We start from the raw sequence: 25,727 nt of genomic DNA on the forward strand, positions 1-25,727 counted from the left end.
CATCCACCTGGATGATGATGGTGTTGTTGTTACAGCCTTTATTGAAAAAAGTAAAAGTTGGCAGCTCATCTCTGTCTGTAAAAGAATTTTCATCCTTATCAAAATGGAAAATTAAATGTATTCATTAAATCTAACCAAAAATGTACCTACATATGAAGTAATCTGAATATACTTGTAAATTCTGAGAAATTAATAAAACAGCAAACACAAATAATGACATTCATACCTATTTTTATTGGTAATTGTCATCTAGTACCAATATTAAGAAACAGAGTAGACATATTTACAAAAGTTCACTTTGTACAGTAACTGTCAACATGACAGCATATCATATTTCATATTAGTTTATAAATTCTTTTTTCAGTGCACCCTGGATGTAGAAGAACACCAGGGATTTTCTTCATTTAGAAACCATTGTTTTTGATTGGGCTGAATTCGATGATTACGGTTCTCCGTAGGGGCCAGGTGAACAACCGCTATGTGCTTTATCCCCACAAAGTGCAGTCTTGGGGGGACAACAGCTTAAGAAGAAGACACGGTGGTGTTCTAAGGATGTCTATGTATGCAACACACAATTCTCAAATGATTTATGTAAGATTAACATAGGTCCTGTGTCAGTCCTACAGCTACAGCACTGTCATCAGCTTCCTAATCTTTAAAACCATTATTCACAGTTCAAAAAGAAACACTTTAGAATGACAGAACCATTACTTGAAATTAAAACATTTGTATATCTGGTAAACACGTGTCACTTGTAGTTTTGCATGTGAAACAGTGTCATGAGGTGTGAATTGTGTTAAAGCCAGCTCAAATATCAGATTTAATCCATACTCAGCCCTAAATTCCAATCAGTCCCATCTCTGATGATATGCTCTCAGCCTCAGCAACTTTTGACTCTTCTGACATTACTTCCTCTCGTACTCCTTGTGCATCATTATTTTGCTTTTCCTCAGTTCCTTCCACTAACCTATGACCTACATCTGCTGCCTCTATTCCACCCTCTCTCAAACTGCTGGTGCTAACTTCAATTATAACAATGCCTTCTCCTCCTTCTAATTGGAAGATTCCCTCCATTTGCCCAGAGTTTGCCCCAACAGCACTTTTAAAACTGCCCCTTGCCCCAGAACCGTTGCCATCATCTTCTATCAGTGCAATCATTTGAACACTGTCCCCTGGACCTGTGCTTCCATCAATTTTTGTTTCATCACCAAGCTCAAACACCACATCCTGCCCTTCCAGAGGCACCAAAGCTTGATCCGGGTGGCAAGAAAGGCTGAGATCCTCACCTGGGCATCCTATGTAGCCTGAGCCTGGTTGAATGTTCTCCTCACCCGGAGACTCTGTTTGGAAATGAAGCACAAATGACTTCTCTACTTCAACATTTACCTCAGTATTTGCAGTTCCATGCCCCTCACTCTGTCCAGCCCACTCTTGAAGTAAGTTAAGAGAGACCATTTCGGTCTTCTCTTTTCCTGCATCACCCTCGCATTCTCCCTCTGTCTGAAACCGGAGAACATATGACTTCTCTCTTCCCCCACTATTCCCTCCCTCTTCTCCCTGGCCCTCACCTTCGATCTGTAAGACATAAGACTGCCCTGCATCGTTCCCTCCCTCCATCTCCACCTTCACCTCCATCCCACCCCCCTGATCTCCATTCTCCATTTCTTTCTTTAGGCACAGAACAAAACGCTCCCTTGGAATTTCTTCGACAGCTTTCTCCTCGACTGGAACACTCTCAGGATCACCGTTCAACACAGCGGAACTGTTTGCTAGTGTAGAGTTTTGCGTCACCGACATAATGCTAACTGCAGGGACAGAAGGATTTTCAGGTACTTGGCTATTGCTGACAGGCGACACAGTCAGTGGATTGTTAGAATTAAGCTGCGGGAACTCGGTCTTTACAGAAGCAGCAGAAGTGGCACTGGATATCGTAGTAGATGTGGGAGTAGCAGCTGACAACATAAATGGTTGCTTGACTAGTGTAGTCTGAACAGTAGGAGGGGATTTTGGGGTAGCAGCTTTAGGCTTCCGTCCACGCCTATTTCCACCTTTCCTGCTACGACCGAGGCTTCCTAAAATCGGACGAGTCATCGTCGATGTGCTTTGAGGCTGGGCAGTGATGAGGGGAGCATTATTATTGGTCAAAATAAATCTCTGCTGTGTCTGAACTGGTTGAAATTGCTGAATTTGAGTTTGGGGTGCCGCCAAAACTTGGGGCATTGCCTGAATGGTCTGCAGCAAGGGGAGGGTCTGTGGTTCTGAAGAGGTGGGAAGAGTGTTTGTACCGGATGCTGTGGGGACCAGGATCAGACTAGGCTGGTTACCATTGTTAGACTGGCACTGAAGTAGCAGAAAATTCTGTGTCTGTGGAGGTGGTGGGGGAGGAGGGGGTGGTGGAGGAGGGGCTTGCTGTGTTGGAGTGGGATTGGAGAGTGGGATTAGTTGCAGCCCTGAAGTTGTCTGGATCATAAAATAATTCTGTGATGTGTTTGGAGGTATGTCAAGATTTGGGGGTGAAAGAATCAACGTGGAATTGCCATCACTAGGAAACAATGAGGTAAGCCCTCCAGGTACATTCAAGTTTAAATTTAGCGTTGCTGTCTCTGAAGGCCCAATACCTTTAGCCACCTTTCCTGCTTCCTTTGTACACGCTACTGCACCCCCAGAACTGTGAGTTCTCAAGTGCCTCTGCAGGTAGGAGAGCATGACAAACTCTTTTCCGCAGTGTTGGCACTTGAAGTCCTTGCGCGAGGAGTGTGTGCGTAGGTGCAGCTGCAGATTAGATGAGTGGGTGAAGCTCTTGTGGCACTGGGAGCACTGAAAGGGCCTTTCTCCAGAGTGTGTCCGTTCGTGCTGTTTGAGGTTGGAGGTCTGAGAGAAAGCCTTACCGCACACAGAGCAAGCATGTGGACGTAGGCCAGAATGGAGCTGACTATGGCGACGGAGACAGCTGGTGTTCTTGAAAGACTTTCCACATTCCTGACATACATATGGCCTCTCACCGGTGTGCTGGCGAAGATGGTACTGGTAGTGTGAGCTCCATTTAAAGGTCAGTGGACAGTAGGGGCACTGAAAAGCCCGCACACCTGTGTGGACCTATATGGGTTAAGAACAATTTTCAAGATGTTTTAATATTTATCTTGGTTTTTAGCTGATTTTGAAAACATCAACAAAATTCAAGTAATACTTCCCCCCAAAATTTTAATTATGTGAATATCTACTGGTCAATTGCCATGCACTTAAAATTAAGTGGAACTTTTCAACTTAAAAACACACAAAAGCACCATAAAAGCATAATAAGTGTATAATAAATTAAGTTTTATGACTCGTTATATAGCTTAAGAGATACAAAACGAAATAAGCTTTCCTTTAGTGAGCTGCTAACTGCTGCAACCAAATCATTGTGTCAGTAAGTTGAACTTGTGAATTGGATCAGCCCATGAATTAACTATTCAGACCTTTTTTTTTTTAAACCAGATCAAACGATTGTAATGCAAAAGATATAACTGGTTGACGCCAAGGAGAACTAGTGTGTACGTCAAGGATGTGGATGTTTTTGTATGTTTGTTTGTTTAGCTATTCATGTTTATTTCTGATATTAATTTCTTATTTAATTTTATTTCTATTACAAAATTGGTACTATAAAAGACTTGTACTATACTGCACAAGTAAAGACAACTTTTAGGATACTTTCATGGTGCCTTTGAAACTTGACAGATCCATTCCCTTTTTATGACATGTATTATGATCAATAATAAATGAATTCTAAATGAACAGGGAAAAAATTAAGAGTACATCAAAACACATTCACATTTGTGTTCCATGCAATTTATTTAAAAATATTTAAAATGTAATTAATGTAGCAAATACATCACAGTTTTGATTTATTAATGCAAAGTATACTTCTTTCTTTTTTCTGCATTGCTCTTGCGCAGAAACAAATCAAAACATCAAGTTGAAAAGCAGCTGTGTTTACCCTTTGGTGTATGGAGAGCAGTGAGGACCTTTTGAAGCTCTTGCCACACTCTGTGCATCGATACGGTCTCTCCCCAGTGTGATCTCTCATATGGTACCTAAGTCCTGATGAACCTTTAAATGACTTCCCACATTCAGAGCAGCGATATGGCCTCTCTATAGGGAATATAATCAGAAACATCGTCGTGAGATAAATATCACGTTGTGTGAGACTATGTCTCATGTATCAAATGGGTGTTTTTAATACAAAGATGTAAGGTCCTCATATATCAAAAGCTTGAGAACAAATAGCATAAATGTATAATAAATGAGAATAAATAAACCTCACAGTCAGAGAAGCCAGATTTTGAATATAAACCAAACAAATGGTTTAACATCCACTGCAGCACCCTTACCGTTATTTGTGGCAGATGTCTTGCTACCTCCACCTCTCCTGCTTCCCTTCCCTGATGCTTTGGCAGATGGCTTCACAGTTCGTCTCTCTCCCTCCTCTGTGACAGCAATTAGACTGACATGGATCTCTCTCTCTCCATCTTCACCATCTCTTTTTAAGGAGGGCAGGGGCAGTGAGAGAGAGGGACAGACGATCTCTACTTCCGCCTCTGCCTCAGCAAGCAGCCTCTGCTCGGGAGTGTGGGAGTGCTGGTGGTTGAGCAGAGAGGAGAGCAGAGGAAAGGAGCGGTCACATGCCGAGCAGTTGAACTGAGAACGCGACTCAGACAGAGCGAGAGGATGGGCCTTGAAAAGAAACAGATAATGAGAAATGGAGGGAGTTTCTTAAAAAGCTCTTCTTTGACAAGAATTTCTTTGGTCTTACCTGAGCCATGTGTCTGGTCAGTCCACTGCTGGTCTTGAAACTCTTCCCACAGTAGGCACATTCTGTAGTAGTTTGTGCAGTTGAGATACTGGTCTCAGTGGACATCTGATTCACAGACGCGGTGAAGGTCTGAAGTAGATCATACTGTGCCTGTCCTGACTCATTTCTAACCACATCCAGACCAAGTAACTCTGCCCCCTGACCGCTATCTGCAACTGCGGTGGTTTCAACAACCTCTTCAAAGTCTGCCAACAATGGTGTAGCCCCCACCAGTGACACCCCACCTCCCTCCGTGCTATTTTCTGTAACAACCTCTCCACCGCCTGCTGGACCAAGGCTATCTAGGTGTAGAGTCTGATGTGCCTCAAGGTGACTCTGTGTTGAAAATGTCTCATTACAGCTACCACAGCTAAACAGCAAAACACTGGCACCCGTGTCGGTCTTGCTCATGTGGATATGCTCTGTGCCCGTGACAGTGGAGGAAGTTGGTGTGAGCGTCAGCTGTGGCAGAATGTTCTGATTGGCTGTGCCTGAGGTAGCAGGCGAGGGCGTACAGTGAGACAGGAACACCTGTCCGACTCCTCCCTCCTGTCCACCCACGAGGCCCACCATTTCAGAAATGCTCATCCCAACAGTGTTCAAATCCTCCGTCAGGACCACCTCCATCTCTCGAGTTGCTGACTCTGAACCGGCCCCTCCAGCCTTCCCAGCACTCTTCGCCTTCCCTTCTTCGTGAGAGATGCGATGCAAAGCCAAGTTGGATGAATGCGTGAAGCTGCGTCCACAATCCCCACAGATATATGGACGTTCTCCCGTGTGTATGCGCATGTGCTGTCGCAAATTAGTGGACTGACTGAAGGCCTTAGTGCAGACGTCACAGACGTAGGGCTTGAAGCCCAGGTGTACATTCTTATGGCGACGCAGGCTGCTGGAGTTCTTGAAGGCTTTGGAGCAGCTGTCACACGGGTACGGACATTCACCAGTGTGCTGGCGAAGGTGATACTGGTAGTGTGAGCTCCATTTGAAGGTTAAAGGGCAGTAGGAGCACTGGAAAGTGCGAAGACCTGTATGCACACTGCGGTGAATCTGGATATATAAACCATTGTGATAAGAAGTCAATCAAGTTGCTACAATTGTTACATTTGAAGAAAGTCACCTTTAAAGTGTTAGTTCACCCAAAAATGAAAATTATGTCATTAATGACTCACCGTCATGTCGTTCCAAGCCCGTAATGCCTCCGTTCATCTTCGGAACACAGTTTAAGATATTTTAGATTTAGTCCGAGAGTTTTCTGTCCTTCCATTAAAAATGTATACACGGTATACTGTCCTTGTCCAGAAAGGAAATAAAGACATCATCAAAGTAGTCCATGTGACATCAGTGTGTTAGTTAGAATGCTTTGAAGCATCGAAAATTCATTTTGGTCTAAAAATAACAAAAACTACGACTTTATTCAGCATTGTATTCTCTTCCGGTTCTGTTAATCCGCGTTCACGAGTCCGCAGTGACGCTGATGACGTAAGACGCTGCTGACGTGTTATCTGGTGTGTCCGTGTATTCGGGTTCAAATAAATATGGCTGGGCAAAAAATATGGCTGGTCTTCCTCCGTGTCGAAATCCTTAGACATGTTTGTGAAGATTGTTTTGTTTACAGCGTGCGTCTCCCTCAGACTGTAAACGAAGCTCGGGCGCACCGTTTTACACGTCAGCACCGTCTTACGTCACCAGCGTCACTGAACGCGGATTGACAACAGAATCGGAAGAGAATACAATGATGAATAAAGTCATAGTTTTTGTTATTTTTGGACCAAAATGTATTTTCGATGCTTTAAAAAATTCTAACTAACCCACTGATGTCACATGGACTACTTTGATGATGTCTTTATTTCCTTTCTGGACAAGGACAATATACCGTACACATTTTCAATGGAGGGACAGAAAACTCTCGGACTAAATCTAAAATATCTTAAACTGTGTTCCGAAGATGAACGGAGGTCTTATGGGCTTGGAACGACATGAGGGTGAGTCATTAATGACATCATTTTCATTTTTGGGTGAACTAACTCTTTAAGACCAAATATATTCATAAATTCTCAGAATGAATGGTTAAAACTACAGTAAGGGTGTACATAATAATCTCCAGCTATCAGAGGGCTAGGAATGCTACATAAAACATAATCATGAAATCAATTATCATTTTCATTTTTAAATAGAAAAAAACCAAAATGTTCAAAAGTTTGGGGTCAGTCATAATTTCTTTGGAAAGAAATTAATACATTATTTGGCAAAGACACATTTTATTGGTCAAAAGTGACAGTAAGACTTTTACATTGTTACAGAAAATTCTATTTCAAATAAAAGCTGTTCTTTTGAACTTTCTATTCATAATCAGAACCCTGAAAAAATGTATCAGTTTGATTTATCTGGACCATAAAGATATATATGGTGACTATATATGGTGACACTGCTTGAGATTGGAATGGCTCACCTGTAGAAGAGAAGAGCGTTTGAATGCTTTACCACAGTCATCACACTTATAGGGCTTCTCTCCAGAATGAGACCTTAAATAACATACAAACCAACTTTATGAAGTAAAAATTGTGGTGAACGGAAGTAATAAAACAAAAAAAAGTAGTCAGCACAGAATCACATCTTACATCGGGGTTTGTGACCTGGCATGTCAACCCAAATCTAGAATCATTTGACCTCTCACCTCTGGTGGTATAGTAGGGCAGATGAGCCCTTGAAGGCCTTAGGGCAAAGGTTACAGCGATATGGCCTCTCGTTGTTATGGCTTCTCTGATGATGTGCCAGTCTGGATGACCACTTAAAACTCTTCCCACAGTCCAAACACTGGAATGGATGCTCTGGGTTTTGAGCCACCGTTGCAACGGGGGGTGATGGTGATGTCACCATGACACCTGTGAGCCCGACTGTTACTGACTCTTTGCCCTCTTCTTCTCCCCTCTCTCCATCCTCTTCTCCGTCCTCTGTGGAGGGGAGGAGGGAAGGAAAGGGAGAGAGGGAGGAGGATGTTTGAGAAGGTAAGAGTTCGGCTTGGACCACCAGAGTAGCAACAGAGTTGGCCATCAGAAAAAGTTGGGCTATAGTGAAGGGATCTCAGTTTTGCAGTTTTGCTCTAATTATGGCAGCCATGGCTTGTGTTTGATGGAGTTTTGGCCAGTTTTCTCAGATTTCAGCCAGGGAATCTTTTCTGAAGATGAAAGTCTTCTGTCGTCTTCTCCTTAGTTGATAGAGCTGTACACATTTAAATACATAAATAGATTTAAGATGTATTATATGTATGCAAAAAAAACACAAACAATAAAATGCAACTATACTTATAATCATGAGTGCAAAGGATAATAAAATAAATAGGCATATCAGATCCTCATATTAAAAATATGTTCCTCGTATGATTTGTTTAAGGTATTTTGGCTCTCGGTGGAAGCAAGTCAACATCAGCTTGAATAGCATTTCCTTATTCTCAAAAACTATGAATACAAGTGCAAGGTAAAAGTAAATATGACCCAGACTACACTTAAAATGAGGATAAACATGGTTTGTGCTATGCAGAATGTGTTTTGAACTTTGAATTATGGTCTGCCATGGTCAATTAAATTCAAGAGACATTTAGAAACACTCAAACTATTAAGACAACCCTATTGGTCATCAGAACACGTCGCAGCAAAACATTAAAACAGTTTGAGGTAATATTAATGTGTTAAAATTTAAATTTCTATATTTTGTTTTACTTTCACCCATTAATTTTATGACTGAAGCAAGAACAGATGAGAAACTCTGATATATTGTAAATAAAAATATATAATAGAATGTGAGAATACACAAAAAATCTGATTTAAATGCAATTTAAGCCTGGGAAAAAAGTTTTAAAATCGGTCATGATGCAAAATTAATAGGATACATTTAAAATTCCGCCCTATTTCTAGGACACTAATCAAGTAAATGTGTGACACTGATCATATGCTTTGTACAGAAGGTCAAATGTTCTTCCATTGAGTGCTATTTCATCTTTGGATCATTCTCAAATCATGCAACAAAACTGTGGAGTGTCGTTAAAGCAAAAACTAAGACTAACCAAATACAAATATATTCTAAAAATCTATGAAACTATGACATTTATGAAACTATTATTGCTAGTCATATAATTTGTAATGGAAAAAATAAATAAATTAGATTGCCCCAGAAATTAGAAAGCCTTTAGACAAGACTGCATGTTATTTTAACAAGAATTATTTTCCAGGAGTAATTGTTTCTGATCATCAATGTATCTCATCATCAGTAAACAGAGCATCAGAGAATTGACCCACCTTCTCCTTTAAAGTTCCTCCTCCTCCTGTTTCACTCCCCCTCCCTCACCCGCTATCTATCTGTGTGTTCCTGCCTTCTTGTCCCAGGGTAAATGGGGAAAAAACTAAACACAAAATGAAGATAAAAGGATTCAATTGGCCAAAGCGCACTCACCCCTTACTTTCTATAAAAATCAATAGTGGATCGTTTTATCGGCTGTTTGTTGAATTATTTGTGATATCTCGATCCGGCCTTATCGAATCCATTTCAGTCTTGTCTTCGTTCCTCAAGCGTCGCAATATTTATCGGAATAGGTGCATTATTCAATGCATGTCTTATTCCTCTGGTCCATTTCTATGAAATGGTCGTTTTTGATGAAATTATATAAGGCCGAAGTCCGCAGTGTTAGTCCACACAACCTTAACAATAATCTAGAGCACAAACTAACCAGCAGTCGCCCGTCTGTGACCGCCTCTCAGTAAAGTCTTCGCCTATTGGTTCGCTCTCGTCCCCTATTGGTTTGTCTCATTGGTCAAAAACATACTGCGACGAACTTTTAATTAAGATGTGCGTAAAGCGTCCACAGTTTTGTTTAAAATTAACAGGAAATAAACCCATTAGGTTATTCTACAAACCTCGCATCCTAAACAAGTCTCAATTCTTGATTATAAACAAAGGAATTTCATGTTATGCACTGATTTGGCTCTGCGCAAGGATTTGTGGGAAATGTAGTTCAGCCCATACGTCATCGCTTTCTCAGTATGTTCAATACACCGCTAAGCCTACAACAGTAAGAAAATGTGCATGCCTACTGAAAAGTAATGATTAGTTATTATGATTTAAAGGTATTCCTCTTTTTAATTTTAGCATTCATAATTATAGCCTTCCCTTTTAGACAATGGACAATAACAACAACATTTAAAAAATGTAGGCTACATGTAAATTCCTTTATTGTCTCTCTCACAAGGCACACAATTGAACACAGTCAGCCAGTTTTTGCATATTTAGTGCACATACATGTAGCAACTTTGAGTCTATGTAGACACAGAAACCGACCTAAACAGAGATGATTGGCGGTGAGTAGTAAAAAAGTACAACACATGACAGAAGTCTTGCTTCTGAATAGCAAAAAATAATTTAAAAATAATTAACATTTTTATATTAATAATAACATTATAATAATATCAATAAATAGTAAATACTGTATCAAAATCCTAAAAAATAGGGAAGGAAAGGGAAAAAATTATGTTAATATTGCAACACAGTGATAGAGCACTGGACTTATACGTACAAACAATATTATACGTAAACACACATTGTATATACCAGTTTACATTCGGGAACATGTATGTACAGCTTTACAGTACCAAAGTATCACAATACATAGTATTTTAAGGCTTAGGTTGTCTTTTTCTCATGTTGCTTGAAATAAGGTTTATCAAAACATGTTCCTGAATCACAAAACCAATAATATATATATATATTAAAAAACAACTATATAAACCCCAATATGCTGTGCAAAAAATAAAGACAACAACATAAAATAAAGACTAGCAAAGGTCAGTGCTAGTCCTCTCTCCTTCAGCACTGATGTACGTTACACTCCCAAAATATTGCTACATCTAGTGGCAGAGAATTGTAACCTAGGTAACAGTGAAGAGGAAATTAAATTGTATAAAAATACAATCAGTTTAATAAGAGACATAAAAAAAAGCTGTCGTGTGTGTGTGTGTGTGTGTGTGTGTGTGTGTGTGTGTGTGTGTGTGTGTGTGTGTGTGTGTGTGTGTGTTACAATTGAAGCTGAAAGATAAAATAAGAAAGAGTACACTTCTTGACTTGCAAATGAAAGAATGTTGACAATGTTGACAATGTTGACGTGTATCAAGAAATCAAATAAATAATATCATCAAATAAATAACTAGTCAATAAATAAATAAATACATAAATTACGAATAGTTCTGAAAAATTGAATTGTATAAAAAAGAAAAGGCAAAGGAAGGTTTACGGTTAAATGGAGCGTCAGAAGCAGGATGTCGACTGGAGTGCACTGTTATTTTCAGGTCGGACTCCTTCAATGATCAGGCTTCAGACTGCGACAGGGATGGACTGGGACTAAAAATAAATGGGCCTGGGACATACAAGGCCCATAACAACCCACCACAGATAATCGCCCACTACAACATCGCACAAAGCATTGGGGGATGTTTAAATCTTTCTCACATGATTCAACTTTTGTCCAATATGGTGTCAAATGATTTAATGTGCCCCTTTTTATGACTCAATTTACCCCTATCTTGGGACTGGGACTGGACCTCATTTTTTGAGAGGTCATACTTCTATGGCACTACATTTCAGCTGATAGAAAACATTCTGAAATAAAATTAGGCCAAATCAATTATTGTCTTCCTGGTTCCATATGCAATATTCATATTGTACATGACTGGAAATGCAGAATTGTGTTAGGCACAGATTCACTCTCATGCTTATACTTGGTTTGGTAGCGAACAGTAATGGAGGTTTGAATGAGACTGAACAAGGGTAGGTTGTAAATGGGTAGTAGAGAATAAGTTGAAATATTCAACTTCAGTCCTTTCATTATTTTCCCACAAGTCGACTCAGCCCACTGGGAAAAGTCCCGTTGCTCCCTATGGCCAGTCCATCCCTGGACTGTAATAATGATCGAGTCCTGGCCTTTTTTGCTGTATTGTAAAGAAACTGGTCACCGCTGAGGTTTTTTTTTTTTTTTTGCATGATAGCGTTGAGGTTCCTCATGCTGTTAATCTAGATTTAAGGGTAAGGAACACTCGTGAGGCCCAGTCACAGAAGAGCCGGAACTGCTGCAGGAGTTCCTGAGAGGACTGAACCACCTCCCAGTGAAAGACGGGATTAGGTGGAAGTGAGGGAGAAGGAACGGGGATCCGGGGAGCCTCTGCTCTGGTCATCTGAAATATATAATAAATAAAAAAGTCACAATCATGAATGCACTGATGATATTTCCATGTAACAATAAATTATATATATATATATATATATATATAGTTTTAATATATTCTATTATACACAACTGTTCAAAAGTTTGGGGTTGGTAAGATTTTGTTTTTGTTTTTGAGTCTCACCAAGGCTGCATTTATTTGATCAAAAATACAGTGAAAACAGCAATATTATGATTTTTTTTTTTTACAAATTAAAATGACAGTTTTCTGTTTTATTATATTTTAAAATATAAATGATTGCTGTGATGGCAAAGCTGAGTTTTCAGCATCATTACTCCAGTCTTCAGTGTCACATGATCCTTCAGAAATCCTTCTAATGTGCTGATTTGCTGCTCAAGAAACATTTCTAATTATTATCAATGTTGAAAACAGCTGTGCTGCTTAACATTTTTGTGGAAACCATGGAAAACATTTTTTTTTTTTTCAGGATTCTACGATCAATAGAATTTTCAAAAGAACAGCGTTTATTTGAAACAATGTAATGTAATTTTGTCCTTTTTGATTAATTTAATGCATCCTTGTTAAATAAAAGTTTACATTTCTTTTTCTTTTAAATCTTACTGACCGCAAACCTTTGATTGAGTATTATACTTTATATTTTTACTACATTTTGTAGGTTTTATAAACAAGAATTTAGTAATAAGCCAATCTTGTAACAGTTGTATCGTTTGCTGAGAGATGTGCGTCTGAGCACGTACCTGACGTTGTAAGGAGTTTATGAGGCTCTTAATGTGGGAGATCATGTCAGTCAACTTTGGTACTGAGCTGTGGTGCTGCCTGCGTGTTATTCTGTTCAGCCACTCAAAATGGTGCTCGAAGGACTTCAAGTCCGCATGGAGCTGAGAAAGAGTAGGCTTGAACTGCAAGAGAGAAAAAGAGAAAGAGCCAAAAAGAACATTAGTAAAAGAATTCAGAACAAACAACATGATAATGTCATAGCAAACTAACCAAAAAACTACATTGTACAAGCAGACAGATAAAGGGCCATCCAGGGCAGTGCAACTGGTGCGACCCATGCATTAGGGAGTCCCAGGGCCCGCAATTATGAATTGACCAATCGGGACCCCCTTGCTTGGGATGGCTCTGTACTGTTAAAGAGGTAAATAATGAAAATAAAGAGCAGCACGAAGCCCTATTTGTCCTCATACACACCTCCAGAGTGGTGAGGTCACTGACTCTGCTGCTGATTGCTGGAAGAGACTTGAACCTGTGGTGATCAATCTCTGCACCAAACACCGGGTCTTTCTGAAAACAAAGGAAAAAAGACAGAACGGGCATCAATAAAAAGTTAAAAACTGCATATTGCACACACATTCTGAATGGAAACGTCATGGCACTTTCCTCTAGTCACACCTAAGTTCTAGATCCGCAACTTTGAACTCAACAATCAAAACAAAAGAGTAACAGTTGAGCCAGAAATGAAACGACTGGCATCCACTAGCAGAACCACCGCAGAATTACAGGGAACGGCAGTCACCCAGAGTTCCCCGAGCTTTAACTTCTGAACCTAGACAATTCAAGTTCGTGACCTGAAGCCACAGGATGTTTTCTAGAGGAAGAATAACAACATAAGCAATGACTAAGGAGTTTAAAGTGGAATAGACAACACTGGGCTGCAGGGAAACTCCAGGGTCAGGACTAAAAAAGGTGCCATGACGTATGGGCCGGTCCATGCCTTGCTGCACTGTCATCACGTGGCACTAGAGGGAGACAGAAACAAACTCAGGTGTTTGTAAGATATCATAAGGGGCATCGAGTGACCCTAACTTGCTCTCGTCCGTGTTTAGACAATGCGTTACAATATCTGCGGTTCCTAATGTGGCCGCCACGTGAACGAAGCAGGGACTGTTTACAAGTCATCCGAAGGGTTGTTTGTGAGCGCTAATGAGTGCTGATAAAATGACAGGTGTAATGCTCCCTTTGTGTCTTTCAAGCCCCGTCAGAAGAGGAAAACAACATTGCAGACCAATCAGAGGTCAACGTGACGAAAATAATAGCGTGCTCAAGCCAGCTTTCTGTTTGGAATGATGTGTTTTTTCCTTGGTTTGTTGTTGTTTTTGTGCTCCCTCAGCTCTGCATCCCTCTTTTTTTCTCTATCTAGGCTCTTAGTATCAGCCAGATGATGACACATCCATCCTTTAGCTCACTGTCCATCTTAGTGGGACTATCATCACACACATGAGCACTTGTTGTGCGTCTCTCATCCAGAGTGCTCTCTGATCTCTTTATCTCCTCGGTCGCATGTCCCCTTCTCCGTTTGGATCATGACCTCACTCGACTGATTCTTGTGCCCTCCCTCCTCCCGTCTTCCTGAATGCAAATACGGGAATGTGATAAATCGGAGTGATTTTTATCAGGACACTTTGCTGTGGAGACCGAAAGCTAAACAAGCAGCCCCACACCTACACAGACCACAAGTATTTACAACATGCACACTCTCACCGGCACGCACACACGGTCATACAAACATCGCATGTATACACACTCTCACCACCTCACACAAGTAACAGTAACACATTCTGTACATACACGCACACACAGAGTTTTATAGCTTTCTTGTGGGGACTTTCCGTCGACTCCCATTCTATTTTTCTTTCCTAGCCTTGACCCCTGTAAAGTGGAACTCCATGCAAGAAGAAAAGAAACCAAAATAAATGCTTCATGTCATTGAAAAACTAACAAAATGTTTTTCAAAGTGTGTCGGGCCCTTTTGTCACCAGTGGGGTCTTTGATAGAGTTCTCTGCTGTAACATCTGGTGCACATATACAAGGCGGCAGACGCAAAACACCCTTATATACAAGACGCACACACACTCACAACCAACCATTATTGTGTCTAATTGAAGCAAAGAGCTGGAAGAGGTGGCATGGGATTTTGGATCCATAAGTGATGGATTCAGATCAGGTGGTTCTCTGTGCTGAAAGGAAAATCTGTCCTGTTCGAGATGAGTAATCATTTGAGTTTACAGATAATATCAATGAAAACTGGAACCAAAGACCATGCAGGGTCAAAAGAGCAGCAAAAATACCTTAAAGCGGTAGAAATGAAAATGAAAGATTTACTCTCTCATGTCGTTCCAAAACGGCATGACTTTCTTTCTTCAGTGTAACACACAGCAACAAGATATTTTAAAGAATGTTTAAAACATTCCAATTTTATTTTAGTTTCATTTTTATAGGCCTACCATCATAGTTTTATTAACATTTTGAATTAGATTTTATTTTGATAGTAATTTTGTTGTATTCATTTTATATATATATATATATATATATATATATATATATATATATATATATATATTTCTAAAACATTTATTTTTTATTTTCTCTCTTTTTTGTGTGTTCCACAGAATAAAGTCATACTGGCAAAATGAGGGTGAGTAAATGATGACAGAATTGTCTTTTCTTTTGTTGAACTATCCCTTTTAATACGAACCCCAATGATCTGGAATCGTATTCCAACAAATAATCAAGTCTCATCCTATGCCATTAAGCAGTACATCTGTTAACATTTTCATTTACAGTGGAACTACATAGAAGGCAGCACTGTACTTTTCACCTTTCTGTGCCACGTGCTTCACCCATGCTGGTAAACAGGACTTCCAAGTAACCATGGGAACAAGGATCTGTTTATGTTTCCGAGGTAGGAAAGTGAGGCCTCGGAGAGGTGAGGGGGGCAATGTGGGTTCAAGACCCTCAAAGTACAGATCTCCATCACATAGCAACCACAAAAACCCGACTAAAGCCCACAGCATTTCACTCTCAAATGGTCTGAGCGCTGGACACAAGCACAAGGCTCGTTATGAGCCATGCAGATCGTGTTTAACCCCCATCCCGTAGGTTAAACCCCATCTCATTAGGTTGAAAGTTTACGAATGTTACATTGCGATCTTTGATGGTGTCTGGGATGTCAGCCCTGCTGCTGGGCCTGAATCCAGGGATCTGTTTTTTTTTTTTTTTGTCAGATAGAGGCAACAGTAATGAGCCTTATCTGCTCCCACATGGACTCAAAGCTACCGCAATCTGCTATCTCAGCTCTAATATGAGCCAGCTGAATAAAAAGCCGATTGACGGGTGTGTGCGCATGTTTGTGTGTGCGAAAGCGCCAGAGATAAGCCAATTCCTGTCCACAAATCGTTTGCAAGGAGCATTATTGTAGCCCAGCTGTTCAGAGCCTCGAGATCAAGATCTGATCATCATCAGCATCTCTGAGTACAGTGTGAGCTTCCTCTCCTGGTGTCACAGCAGATCAACTCACCAGTAGGTCCTGAGTCAGCTTCAGAAGGTGTCTGGTCTGATTGGTCAGCTTGTCAAAGTCAGTTTGGATCCTCCGGGGGTGGGCAGGGAAGGCAGATGCTAACAGATGCAGTTGAGCCAACAGCAGCGAGAGGAGCAGCGATGAGGAGGAGTCACCCAGCACTGCGGAGGAGAGCAAATCATTGATGCACAGCAATAAACAACACTCCAATGTTCGTCCCAGGAGCCCGTGCCACTCTTATAATGGGACCGTGTTACCACACGTCCAAAAAGCATATCAATAGTCTCAACCCAGAGGACACTTCTTTCATCTTTTTGGGAGAATCGCACATGTTGCATCACACTAGAAGAAGAAGCGGTCCGCTGAAGCTGCTGTGCGCCCTGAGCGAGTAACACTTGATCCATTATTACTGTCGACATGATAAATACTTCTCTAATGAACTAACCGCGAGCGCCTCGAGCCATTATCCTGTCAAACTAACGTTACACATTAACACTAACATCCCGAACAGGTTTCCATTAAAAAGTCCCGCATTTATAAATCACATTAAAGGCTTGTCAGTTCAATAAATCAGTAGGCTATGCTTAGTTACATAGTTTTATCTTGGGCGGCATAAATTAGTTAAACAGAGGGGGTTTTAATAACAAAAGGCGATTAGTTGAGTTAAAGCAACAAGTGTCAATCGCAACAGTGGAAATAGCAATTTAGTGACGGTGATAAAAAAAGGGGGAAAAGTAACAGAGCGAATGTATAAACAATTTGACACTTACATTTCATATTTGTCCAGGTCCTTGTTTTAAAAAGCAGATATGTTGCAAATAAATACGCAGACAAATAAACAAACAAACGTATAAAATGAATAAATAAATGAAGCTCCAGATGTTGTCACGTGCTCCAAAGTTCGTCTCTCTCTCTCTCTCAGTATCCGCGCGAACGGCTCGCGACAGTAGTTTACAGAGGAAGAGCGTGAGGTGAGGAAGAAAATGAATGAATGACAGAAGTGTAGGATGAACAAGAACAAGAAAACAGCACCAAAACCTGACTGTGTCCAGTTCCAATAGTTGTTTAGTTTTAACAAACGCGAGTGAGGATGGAAAGAGACACGGCGAGGGTCAGAGAGGTGTATGGAGGGAGAGACAGAGAGAGAGAAGGATGCGAGGGTAAGTCTAATTTTTCGCGAAGTGAAATGTTTAGGCTTGTTTAAAACTTCCTTTATAAAGACGGGGGTATGACACATCCTGAGTCACCACTTCATTCATAAAAACACTCTCACACACACACATTCGCCTTCTCTTCAGAGCGCGCTTCCCGCCCCTCGGCACTGTCTGTCTCCTTTTGCGAATTTTTAAAAGAAAGAAAAAAAAAAAGTTTCTGTTTTTTTTTTTTTTTTTTTCCTTTGGCAATATAATATTCTCTAGGTCTGCCTATATCTCTACTGCTATCTCTCTTCCTCTGCACCATCCCGCTATGCGATCTATGGCAATCAAATCGTCTATCTCTTTATCTTTTCATCTGCAGATCTCTTCCCCTCTCTCCCTTTATCACTGCAAAAGTTTAAAAAGCCCATTGTTTCATTTTATATCAGTCAATCTGAGTTTGATAACTCTCCCGTTCTGTCTTTCTCTCAGCCCCGTTATATTAGGGATAAATAAATAGGCTGCATTATTTGCATGTAATGTAAAGGGGGACGCTGCATTGCGCATATTTACCATATACACACCTATTGAAACTTCGCTCCTGAGACAGCAGTCTGTTATTTCCACCCTTTTCGTTCACTGACGCTCCCTCTTATTTCTCTCCAGGGTAAAGGAAAGAGTGAGAGAAGGAATAAAAGAGAAAGGTGTTGCATAGTATGGCCTGTAAGTGTTGCATAGTAACAGTTAGGGAATTTGCAGAACATTAGCACTAACCCTTCAAGAGCGAAAAAGAGAGGCAGGCAGAGTTAGAGAGAGAGGGAGAGGGGGAAGGTTAATTTAGCATATACAGAAACCAGTGCATAGCACTGGAAACACAGAGTCACATGCAATAAAGCATAGCACAGTGTTGCAACAGAAGCAGAGAGGAGTTTCCAGACAGAGAGAAAGTATGGCTGAGGGGTTAATGCAACCTTACATACACATGCGGCATTAATAGCTGACCTTTCCATATTCACAAAAGTGAAGAAAAACTCACTCAGGGGTGTAGGAACGACTCCAAATGTGCGGGGGATGAGAGGGGGGACATGTTAAGGTATGGGAATGATTATCTGACAAAAAGTGGGGGAACACTGGATCTATGGCACAGTGCAGGCACTGGGGTTTAAATCCGGCCTGCATCCTAATCTCATTCAAAGTCCTCCATTTTCTTGGCACTTTTGATGGGTCATAGGTCAAATAAATGACAAATAAGAGTGCCCACAATAAAGAAAATTAAAATCTTTTTAAACACATTTCAAGCTATAGAATTAAAAATATACTCTTTATATTCATGAAAAATCGTATACCTTTTTTCATGAAGCTTACATTTAATGACAGTATGTTTAATGAAACGTCACCCCAGTTTTGATGGTTGCAGCATCCTCACTCACTTATGCATACATAAAGCCCTGTTCACACACAAGCATTCATTTTCCCACTTTCTCATACACTCTCACACGCACACGCACACAGGGTGTGTGGAGGTAATGTGGTTGCAGGGTCACATTTTGGTTTTGTTGGGTCAGCCGTAAAGAAAAAAGGGAGGAGAGAGGAAGAGATGGAAGGAAGGGAAATGGATGAGTGTGCAGGAGCGATGGAGGGATATATTGACACACTCGCTCTTTTAATTTCCCACATCAAAGGGCCGTTTGAAGACACAGCTGGGAAAAGAATAAAAGAAAGAGTGAAGTTAGTCACTCACCGACTCTCTCTGCCTGCATGCCCTGATGGGGGTCTCTTGGGTGGTTGTTGGTGAGTCTGTTTAAGTCCCTAATCCAAAGGGCGTGTGTGTCTGATTATGTGTGTGGGTGTGTTAGCGGGTTACCAATCAGTGGTGATTGCTTTGCTGTATGCGTGTGTGTGTGTGTGAGTGTGTGGTCCTGACGTTCAGCCCGTCACATCACCGATCACTGAACGCACCAGAGGAAAGACCGGTAGTCTGAGCTGTCCGGTCACAAACCTCACAGACATTACACCAACTCCCACACATTCGCACACACTCCTCGATCACGGGGGAAGTGAGACACAGGTGGGGAGCAATAAGAGTCCAGACATCCTGGTACCTCATTACTGTAATATCCCCTATTATGAGACACACACACACACACACACACACACACACACACACACACACACACACACACACACACACACACACACACACACACACACACACACACACATTCATTATGTCCATGTTCACACGCTGCCAGATCTCCCCTCCTGAAATACACATACACTGCAGCACGCAATAATACACACACTGTTTCATTGGCCATCAGGCTCACAACTCAGAAATGGTTTTTGTTGTCTTTTTTAATAGCTTCCTTTGATGTGTCAGCACCCTAGGCAAGAGGGCAGAAGCTTAATTGGAACAATTAAGGCACTAATGAATTTCAACAGGTGGGTAAAATGCTGAGTTTAAGAACTACTGTTGAAAAGCTGTTTCCCCCCCCCCCCCAGGAATGGGCAGTAGGCTTAGTGAGACTGATGGTTAAACTCAGTAAAACAGTTGAACTCAAGAATGAAACTTAAAAGTTCTAGAAAGAGTATATTCTTTTTCGTTTCATTTCACAGATAATGCAAATATTTTGTTTCAAAGGAACAGTGATTTATTATTGTTTATGACTTTCTTTTGTTTGTGGAACACAAAAGAAGTTTAGCAGAATGTCCTTGCACTTCACCATACAATGAAAGTGAAATGGGTGAAAAGTGTAGATGCTAGAATAGAGGAGACAAGTAACTTAGATTTCAGATATATAATGACACTAAAATAATGCAATAAACCTTAAAGGTGACATATTATGCCCCTTTTCACGAGATGTAATATAAATCTATGGTGTCCCCAGAATGTGTCTGTGAAATTCAGCTCAAAATACCCCCCCAGATCATTTATTATAGCTTGTTAAATTTTCCGCTCTATGGTTGTGAGCAAAAATGCTCAGTTTTTGTATGTGTCCCTTTAAATGCAAATGAGCTGCGTCGCCCCGCCTTTTAGTTTGTTTCTCTTTAGTTTTCTGTTCCCTTTGTTCTAGTTTCCCGCTAGTCATTAGTTGTAGGACACTCTTTCAATCATCACACCTGTTCATTATTTAGACGTCATCACTGTGTTTAAGTGCATCTTTGTTCTCAGTTTAGTTGTCCGGTTCTATCGTGCGTTTGTGGCTACATGCACACTGTTATTTTGCCTGCTCTTTATCTTTGGATTACCTTGGTTTGTTTTATTTAATTTAACACTTTTTGTTATTTATACTATTTTTGCATCTTTATCATCATCCTCTGGACTAAGTGTGACAGAATACTGGACCTACAAAGAAGTGAAGATGAAGATTGCCTCCATTAATGTAGCTCCCACAGGGAGCTTGCTCAAGGCCAACAGGGCTATGATTTTTATCTCCTAAGGGGAAGAGACCTGGAGGAGTATGTGGAGGAATTCGTCGGGGTCTGCCACCTCACCTATTGCATCAACATCACGCTCATGGAGGGGTTTTAGATCGGACTCGACAAGGAGATCCGGTTGGGGATGCCAGGAGGAAACTCCTGCTGGACGCTGTCCAACGGATCTTCTTTTGGTGTAGGCAAAGAGGATTGAAGATTCCGCGGCCAGCTTCCAGCCACACTCTACATTAGTCACCACCCCAGAGCCAGACCCAGCACACAGATCAAGCCTGAGGCAATGCCGGCTTAGGAGTCAGAGCCAGCAGCCACATCCGTCCCGAAGGAGAAGCAGTGTGTGACCAGGTGACGAGGTGTGTGAGACGGCCATGACATCTGTGACAGTGGGGGTTTTAGTGGATCTGGAGTCAAAGGAATGGCTAATAGACGGAGAGACTGACTGGGAGACGGAGGTAATGCTTACCACCCTATCCGCCCACAAACCTTCTCTGCCGCTGGTCCCTTCCTGCACTAATGTATGTTAGTATGTATCATTATGTTAGTATCTATCATTATTGCCACTGGTCTTGTCAACCCCTCGTTCGTTTTCGCCACCAGCACCGTCCATCACAGTGTGTTCTTCGTCACCACTATCATTGTCCAGCACCTGGTTGTCTACGTTACCACCAGGACTATCCATCACAGAGCCTGCTTCCACACCCAGTCTTCCTCTCCTGCACGCTCCACCGAAGCCAGCCATTCCCTCGGCTCCACCACCTCTGACTCCCTTTAGCCCCTCAGCTCCACCATCAGCCCTGCCATGTAGCCCTGATCCGCCTTGGGTCTTCCGGTCCAGAGCTCCGCCTCGTCCCTCAGAACCAGCAGTTTCACCTCGGCCCGTCGACCAATTGCCTGTCCCCTGGCTCCTGGGCTCCACATGGGACCATCGTCCCTTCGGTTCCATTGTGCTCCCTCATCCCACAGGCTCCACCTTGGTCAGTCGTCGCCCCACTATCACCACGGACTTCCTGGCTGTCTGCTGCACTCCATCCATCTACCCCTATGGTTCTGTCAGGCTTCTCCATTCCTCAGGCTACACCGGCGTCGCTTCAGTCCTCCGGCCCCCTGGCTCCACTTCAGCCACTCGTCGCCGGAACTCCGCCTTGGTCTCCCAGTCCTTCTGCGTCACTGGGTCTCTCGGCCCCACAGACTCCACCTGGGCTTCTACATCTCCAGGCATCATTGCTGTCATTTGGGCTAAAATTACTACCTTGTTTCCTCCATCCATCACTGCCACGGTGGGTCGACTTCCTCATGGCCGTCTCCTGGGTCACTCTGGGATCTCGTCGGCCGCCCGTTCTTCCCTGGATCCTTCCACCATCCTCTCCTCCATAGTTCCTCCCCTCATCTCCTTCATGGCTTCTTCTGCTGTCTGCTCTGCCCTGGTTCTTGCCATCTGCCCCCCTATGGGTTTCCAGCACCTCCCCGGTCCCTCGTTCTCCTCCTGAACCTCCACCCTTCTTCCCTCAAGCCATCCATCTGTCACGATCTGTCACGATCTGTGTATTAGTTTCATTTTCATGGACTTTTAGTCTGTTTCTAGTAAAAGTTTCCTCTGTTCTAGTTTCCTGCTAGTCCTTACTTGTCATGGACACTCTTTCAATCATCACACCTGTTTGTTATTTAGTCATCATCACTGTGCATTTAAGTTCTTCTTTGTTCTCAGTTGAGTTGTCCAGTACCATTGTTATTATTTGTGTTATTATCCGGTATTATTTGTGTCTGCACGCTGCTACGTTGCCTGCTCTTTATCTTTGGATTACCTGAGTTTGTTTTATTTAAAAAATCCTTTTTGTTTTTTAAACTCTTGCATCTTTATCATCATCATCCTCTGGACTAAGACAATATTCATTTGTGATGTGTCATGCAGGGACTTCTAGGAACGTCCTGTACCGTTTATCCCCGTAAATTAAATTAATTAAATTATACATTAATTCATAGTTTTTACTAAAAAAAAACATCATACATTTTACAGTAAAACAATAATGCGAATAACCAGTTTTTTTGTTAAAATAATTTTACTGTACAAATTACAGACCTTTTTTAGTGTAGTACAGTGTAGTTGTTGTTTTTTTCATGGCGCTAGTAAAACTAAAGTCATGGATTCAGTTCCCAGGGAATGTGTGCCAGGAACTGAAAAAATATAAGTACACTGTATTGTAAGTTGCTTTGGAAAAAAGCACCTTCCAAATTCATAAATGTAAGTAAAATATATATTTTTAAATGTAACTCATATCAATATTTCATCTCACGTCTGTACTTAATTGGTAACATTTGATAACATTTTGCACTGCATTCATAATCATAATCACACTTTCATTTCCCACACCAAAACCTCAAAACAGTTCACCATCATTTGGCTTTAGTCTACTTTGTTTTTTACTGCCAAACTGCATGCGCAATTACAACCATATATTTGTGGAACCATTTAGTTTTCTTAAATGGAAAACTCCTTTAGGAATGCTAAATGTTTTAGTTTAACAATATGCATGTTGGGGATGAATAATTCTAAGTTTATTAGTCAGTGTTACGGAATAAGTTTATACCAGTATAAATAGGCAATAACATGATTTGATCAAAGTGAGGATGTTTAAATATACTTAGCAGCAAAATAAATCAAACTTTGTTTAATATTCTGTTCTCCAGTGTTTTAGGCCATATTATGATTGTTCCATGCAGGACTGCATATCACCGCCTCAGTCATGAACACACAGACACACACACACACACACACACACACACACACACACACACACACACACACACACACACACACACACACACACACACACACACACACACATTGGGTTGTCATGTTTTATGGGGACATTCCTCAGACATAATGATTTTTATAATGCACAAACTGTATATTCTATCCCCTAGCCCTAAATATACCCATCACAGAAAATTGTCTGCATTTTGACATTTTCAAAAAACATAATTTAGTATGAGTTATAAGCTAATTTCCTCTTGGGGACCAGTGTCCCCCCCCCCCCCCCCCCAAAATGTCCCACAAGGACAAGATATTTCAGATATTGTCATCTTTGTGGGGACATTTGTCCACAACATAGGACATACCTGAACCACGCACACACCAATATCAACAGTTGGCAGAGCAGCATATGACACTAAATACCTGCAAAAACATGATAATTAAATAATTTCTCTACCATCTCATCAAACCCCCAAGGGAATTTCATAATGACAGAGGTGTTGAGAAAGAAAAAGAGGGAAAAAAGTGAGAGTAAGATCAATGTGTGTGCGTGTGTGGGAGGATGTATAAATACAGTGAAAAAGACAGATAATTCTTATGACAGGATGTTGTTCATGTCCTTTGACCCTTGCTGACTGCTCCCATTCTTTGTTTGGCAGAGAAGAAAGAGGTGTGTCCAGACCAACAATCTGGCAAGCCCCCTTCACCTTTCCCAAACCGTGTGCCCCTCTACAGACGTCAGAGAGCAACTGAGTGTGTTAATGGCTCTATGAGAAAAGCAAAAGGGGGGAGAGAGAGAAAGAATGACACACTGCAGGAAGATAATCATTGGGCAATAAAATGACGTCTCAGAATCTGTCTCACAATGCTGCGAACAAGCATGTACGAACACACGTGCACAGGAAACCACACACAAAACTGCTGGATTACACCTCTGCCAAATGATATTCAGTCACATGGGGGAGAACAATAAATCTGTACAATCCAATAAGTAGGCTATATTCAAAATATAGATTTTTTGATTAATCTTCATTTGATTTTTTAAAATCCCAAGATCTTTAACTCTATGCCTGTGTTTCCTGTTTCACTTTTTTTCAGCATTGCTGCACCCCTGTTGCCGAATCTACAAGCACACTGCAAAAGAAGTCATTTTTAACAGAGTCTAAATTAAATATAAGCTAACAAAGGATGTGTACGAGAAAGTAATGGCAAGAAAACACTTCTCTCTATTGAGTTGCACTTGTAGGCTCATGCATGACCAGTGTAGTTCAATTCACATTTAAATACTCTCATGAACTGTTTTTTTGTTTGTTTTTTTGTTATTTAAAACATACATCAAAAAACAATTTAGTCTAATTCACTATCAAATGACTCCTATGAATTGGTTCTTGTTTGTGAATCAAAACATGTAGCTCAGCCAGCGTAGTCTCTAGATCATAAAGAAATTACTCTTTTGAGTTGGTCATTTGAATAATTGAACTCTTTGATTTTTTGGGTGGTTGAGTTGATTATTACATTTGTTAAATAAATAAAAATAGAATTGCATAGTTCAACATTCATCTATTTAACAGATATAAGTGTGTTAATAAATAAAATAAATAAATGGTAAATGGTAATGGTAAATGGTAAATGAACTGCATTTATATAGCGCTTTCACAGACCCAATGGCCACCAAAGCGCTTTACATTTTGCCTCACATTCACCCATTCACTCACTCATTCATACACCGACGGCGGTGTCAGCCATGCAAGGCGCCATCCAGCTCGCCGGGAGCAGCTAATAAACTAAGTAAATAAACTTAATAAATAATAAATTAAGTTAGATAAACGAATACTTTTTTTTAAAATTAACATTCCAAGTTACAAGGTTCCTGTAAAATTCACAGCAATACGTGAGAAAGAGTTTATAAGCAAAATGAGCATTGTAACAAAAACACCCACATAAATCAAAATCAAATCAAATCTGGAAACATGTATCAATACCCAGGCTTATAATTCACCACATTTTGTCACCACACACACAAAGGACAGTTCATGTAGCTAACTAAGCA

The 25,727-nt window shown here is 41.0% G+C and overlaps 2 protein-coding genes across 3 annotated transcripts; both read right to left on the reverse strand.

Annotated features, from left to right (window-relative positions):
* Positions 1 to 450: 450 nt before the first annotated feature.
* On the reverse strand, positions 451 to 9,589 carry znf628 (zinc finger protein 628). Of its 2 annotated transcripts, none has more exons than XM_056269942.1 (7): positions 9,278 to 9,589; positions 7,506 to 8,050; positions 7,281 to 7,353; positions 4,793 to 5,878; positions 4,371 to 4,713; positions 3,977 to 4,131; positions 451 to 3,096 (listed from the first exon to the last, which is right to left on the reverse strand). In XM_056269942.1, exons 2-7 carry the CDS (start codon positions 7,880 to 7,882, stop codon positions 838 to 840), a joined length of 4,293 nt encoding a protein of 1,430 aa, XP_056125917.1. In that variant the 5' UTR covers positions 7,883 to 8,050; positions 9,278 to 9,589; the 3' UTR covers positions 451 to 837. The 2 variants fall into 2 exon arrangements, with proteins under 2 accessions (XP_056125917.1, XP_056125916.1); XM_056269941.1 differs by having other exon boundaries at positions 9,124 to 9,589.
* Positions 9,590 to 10,924: 1,335 nt separating this feature from the next.
* On the reverse strand, positions 10,925 to 17,548 carry il11a (interleukin 11a). The gene is made up of 6 exons (XM_056269960.1): positions 17,125 to 17,548; positions 16,355 to 16,515; positions 13,249 to 13,341; positions 12,795 to 12,956; positions 11,860 to 12,045; positions 10,925 to 11,818 (listed from the first exon to the last, which is right to left on the reverse strand). The coding sequence occupies exons 1-5, from the start codon at positions 17,129 to 17,131 to the stop codon at positions 11,872 to 11,874; spliced, it is 597 nt and encodes a 198-aa protein (XP_056125935.1). The 5' UTR covers positions 17,132 to 17,548; the 3' UTR covers positions 10,925 to 11,818; positions 11,860 to 11,871.
* Positions 17,549 to 25,727: the final 8,179 nt, after the last annotated feature.

The sequence above is a fragment of the Rhinichthys klamathensis genome, unplaced genomic scaffold (genome assembly GCF_029890125.1).
Source record: "Rhinichthys klamathensis goyatoka isolate OS25496 unplaced genomic scaffold, OSU_Roscu_1.1 h1tg000295l_1, whole genome shotgun sequence".
NCBI classification, from domain to species: Eukaryota; Metazoa; Chordata; class Actinopteri; order Cypriniformes; family Leuciscidae; genus Rhinichthys; species Rhinichthys klamathensis.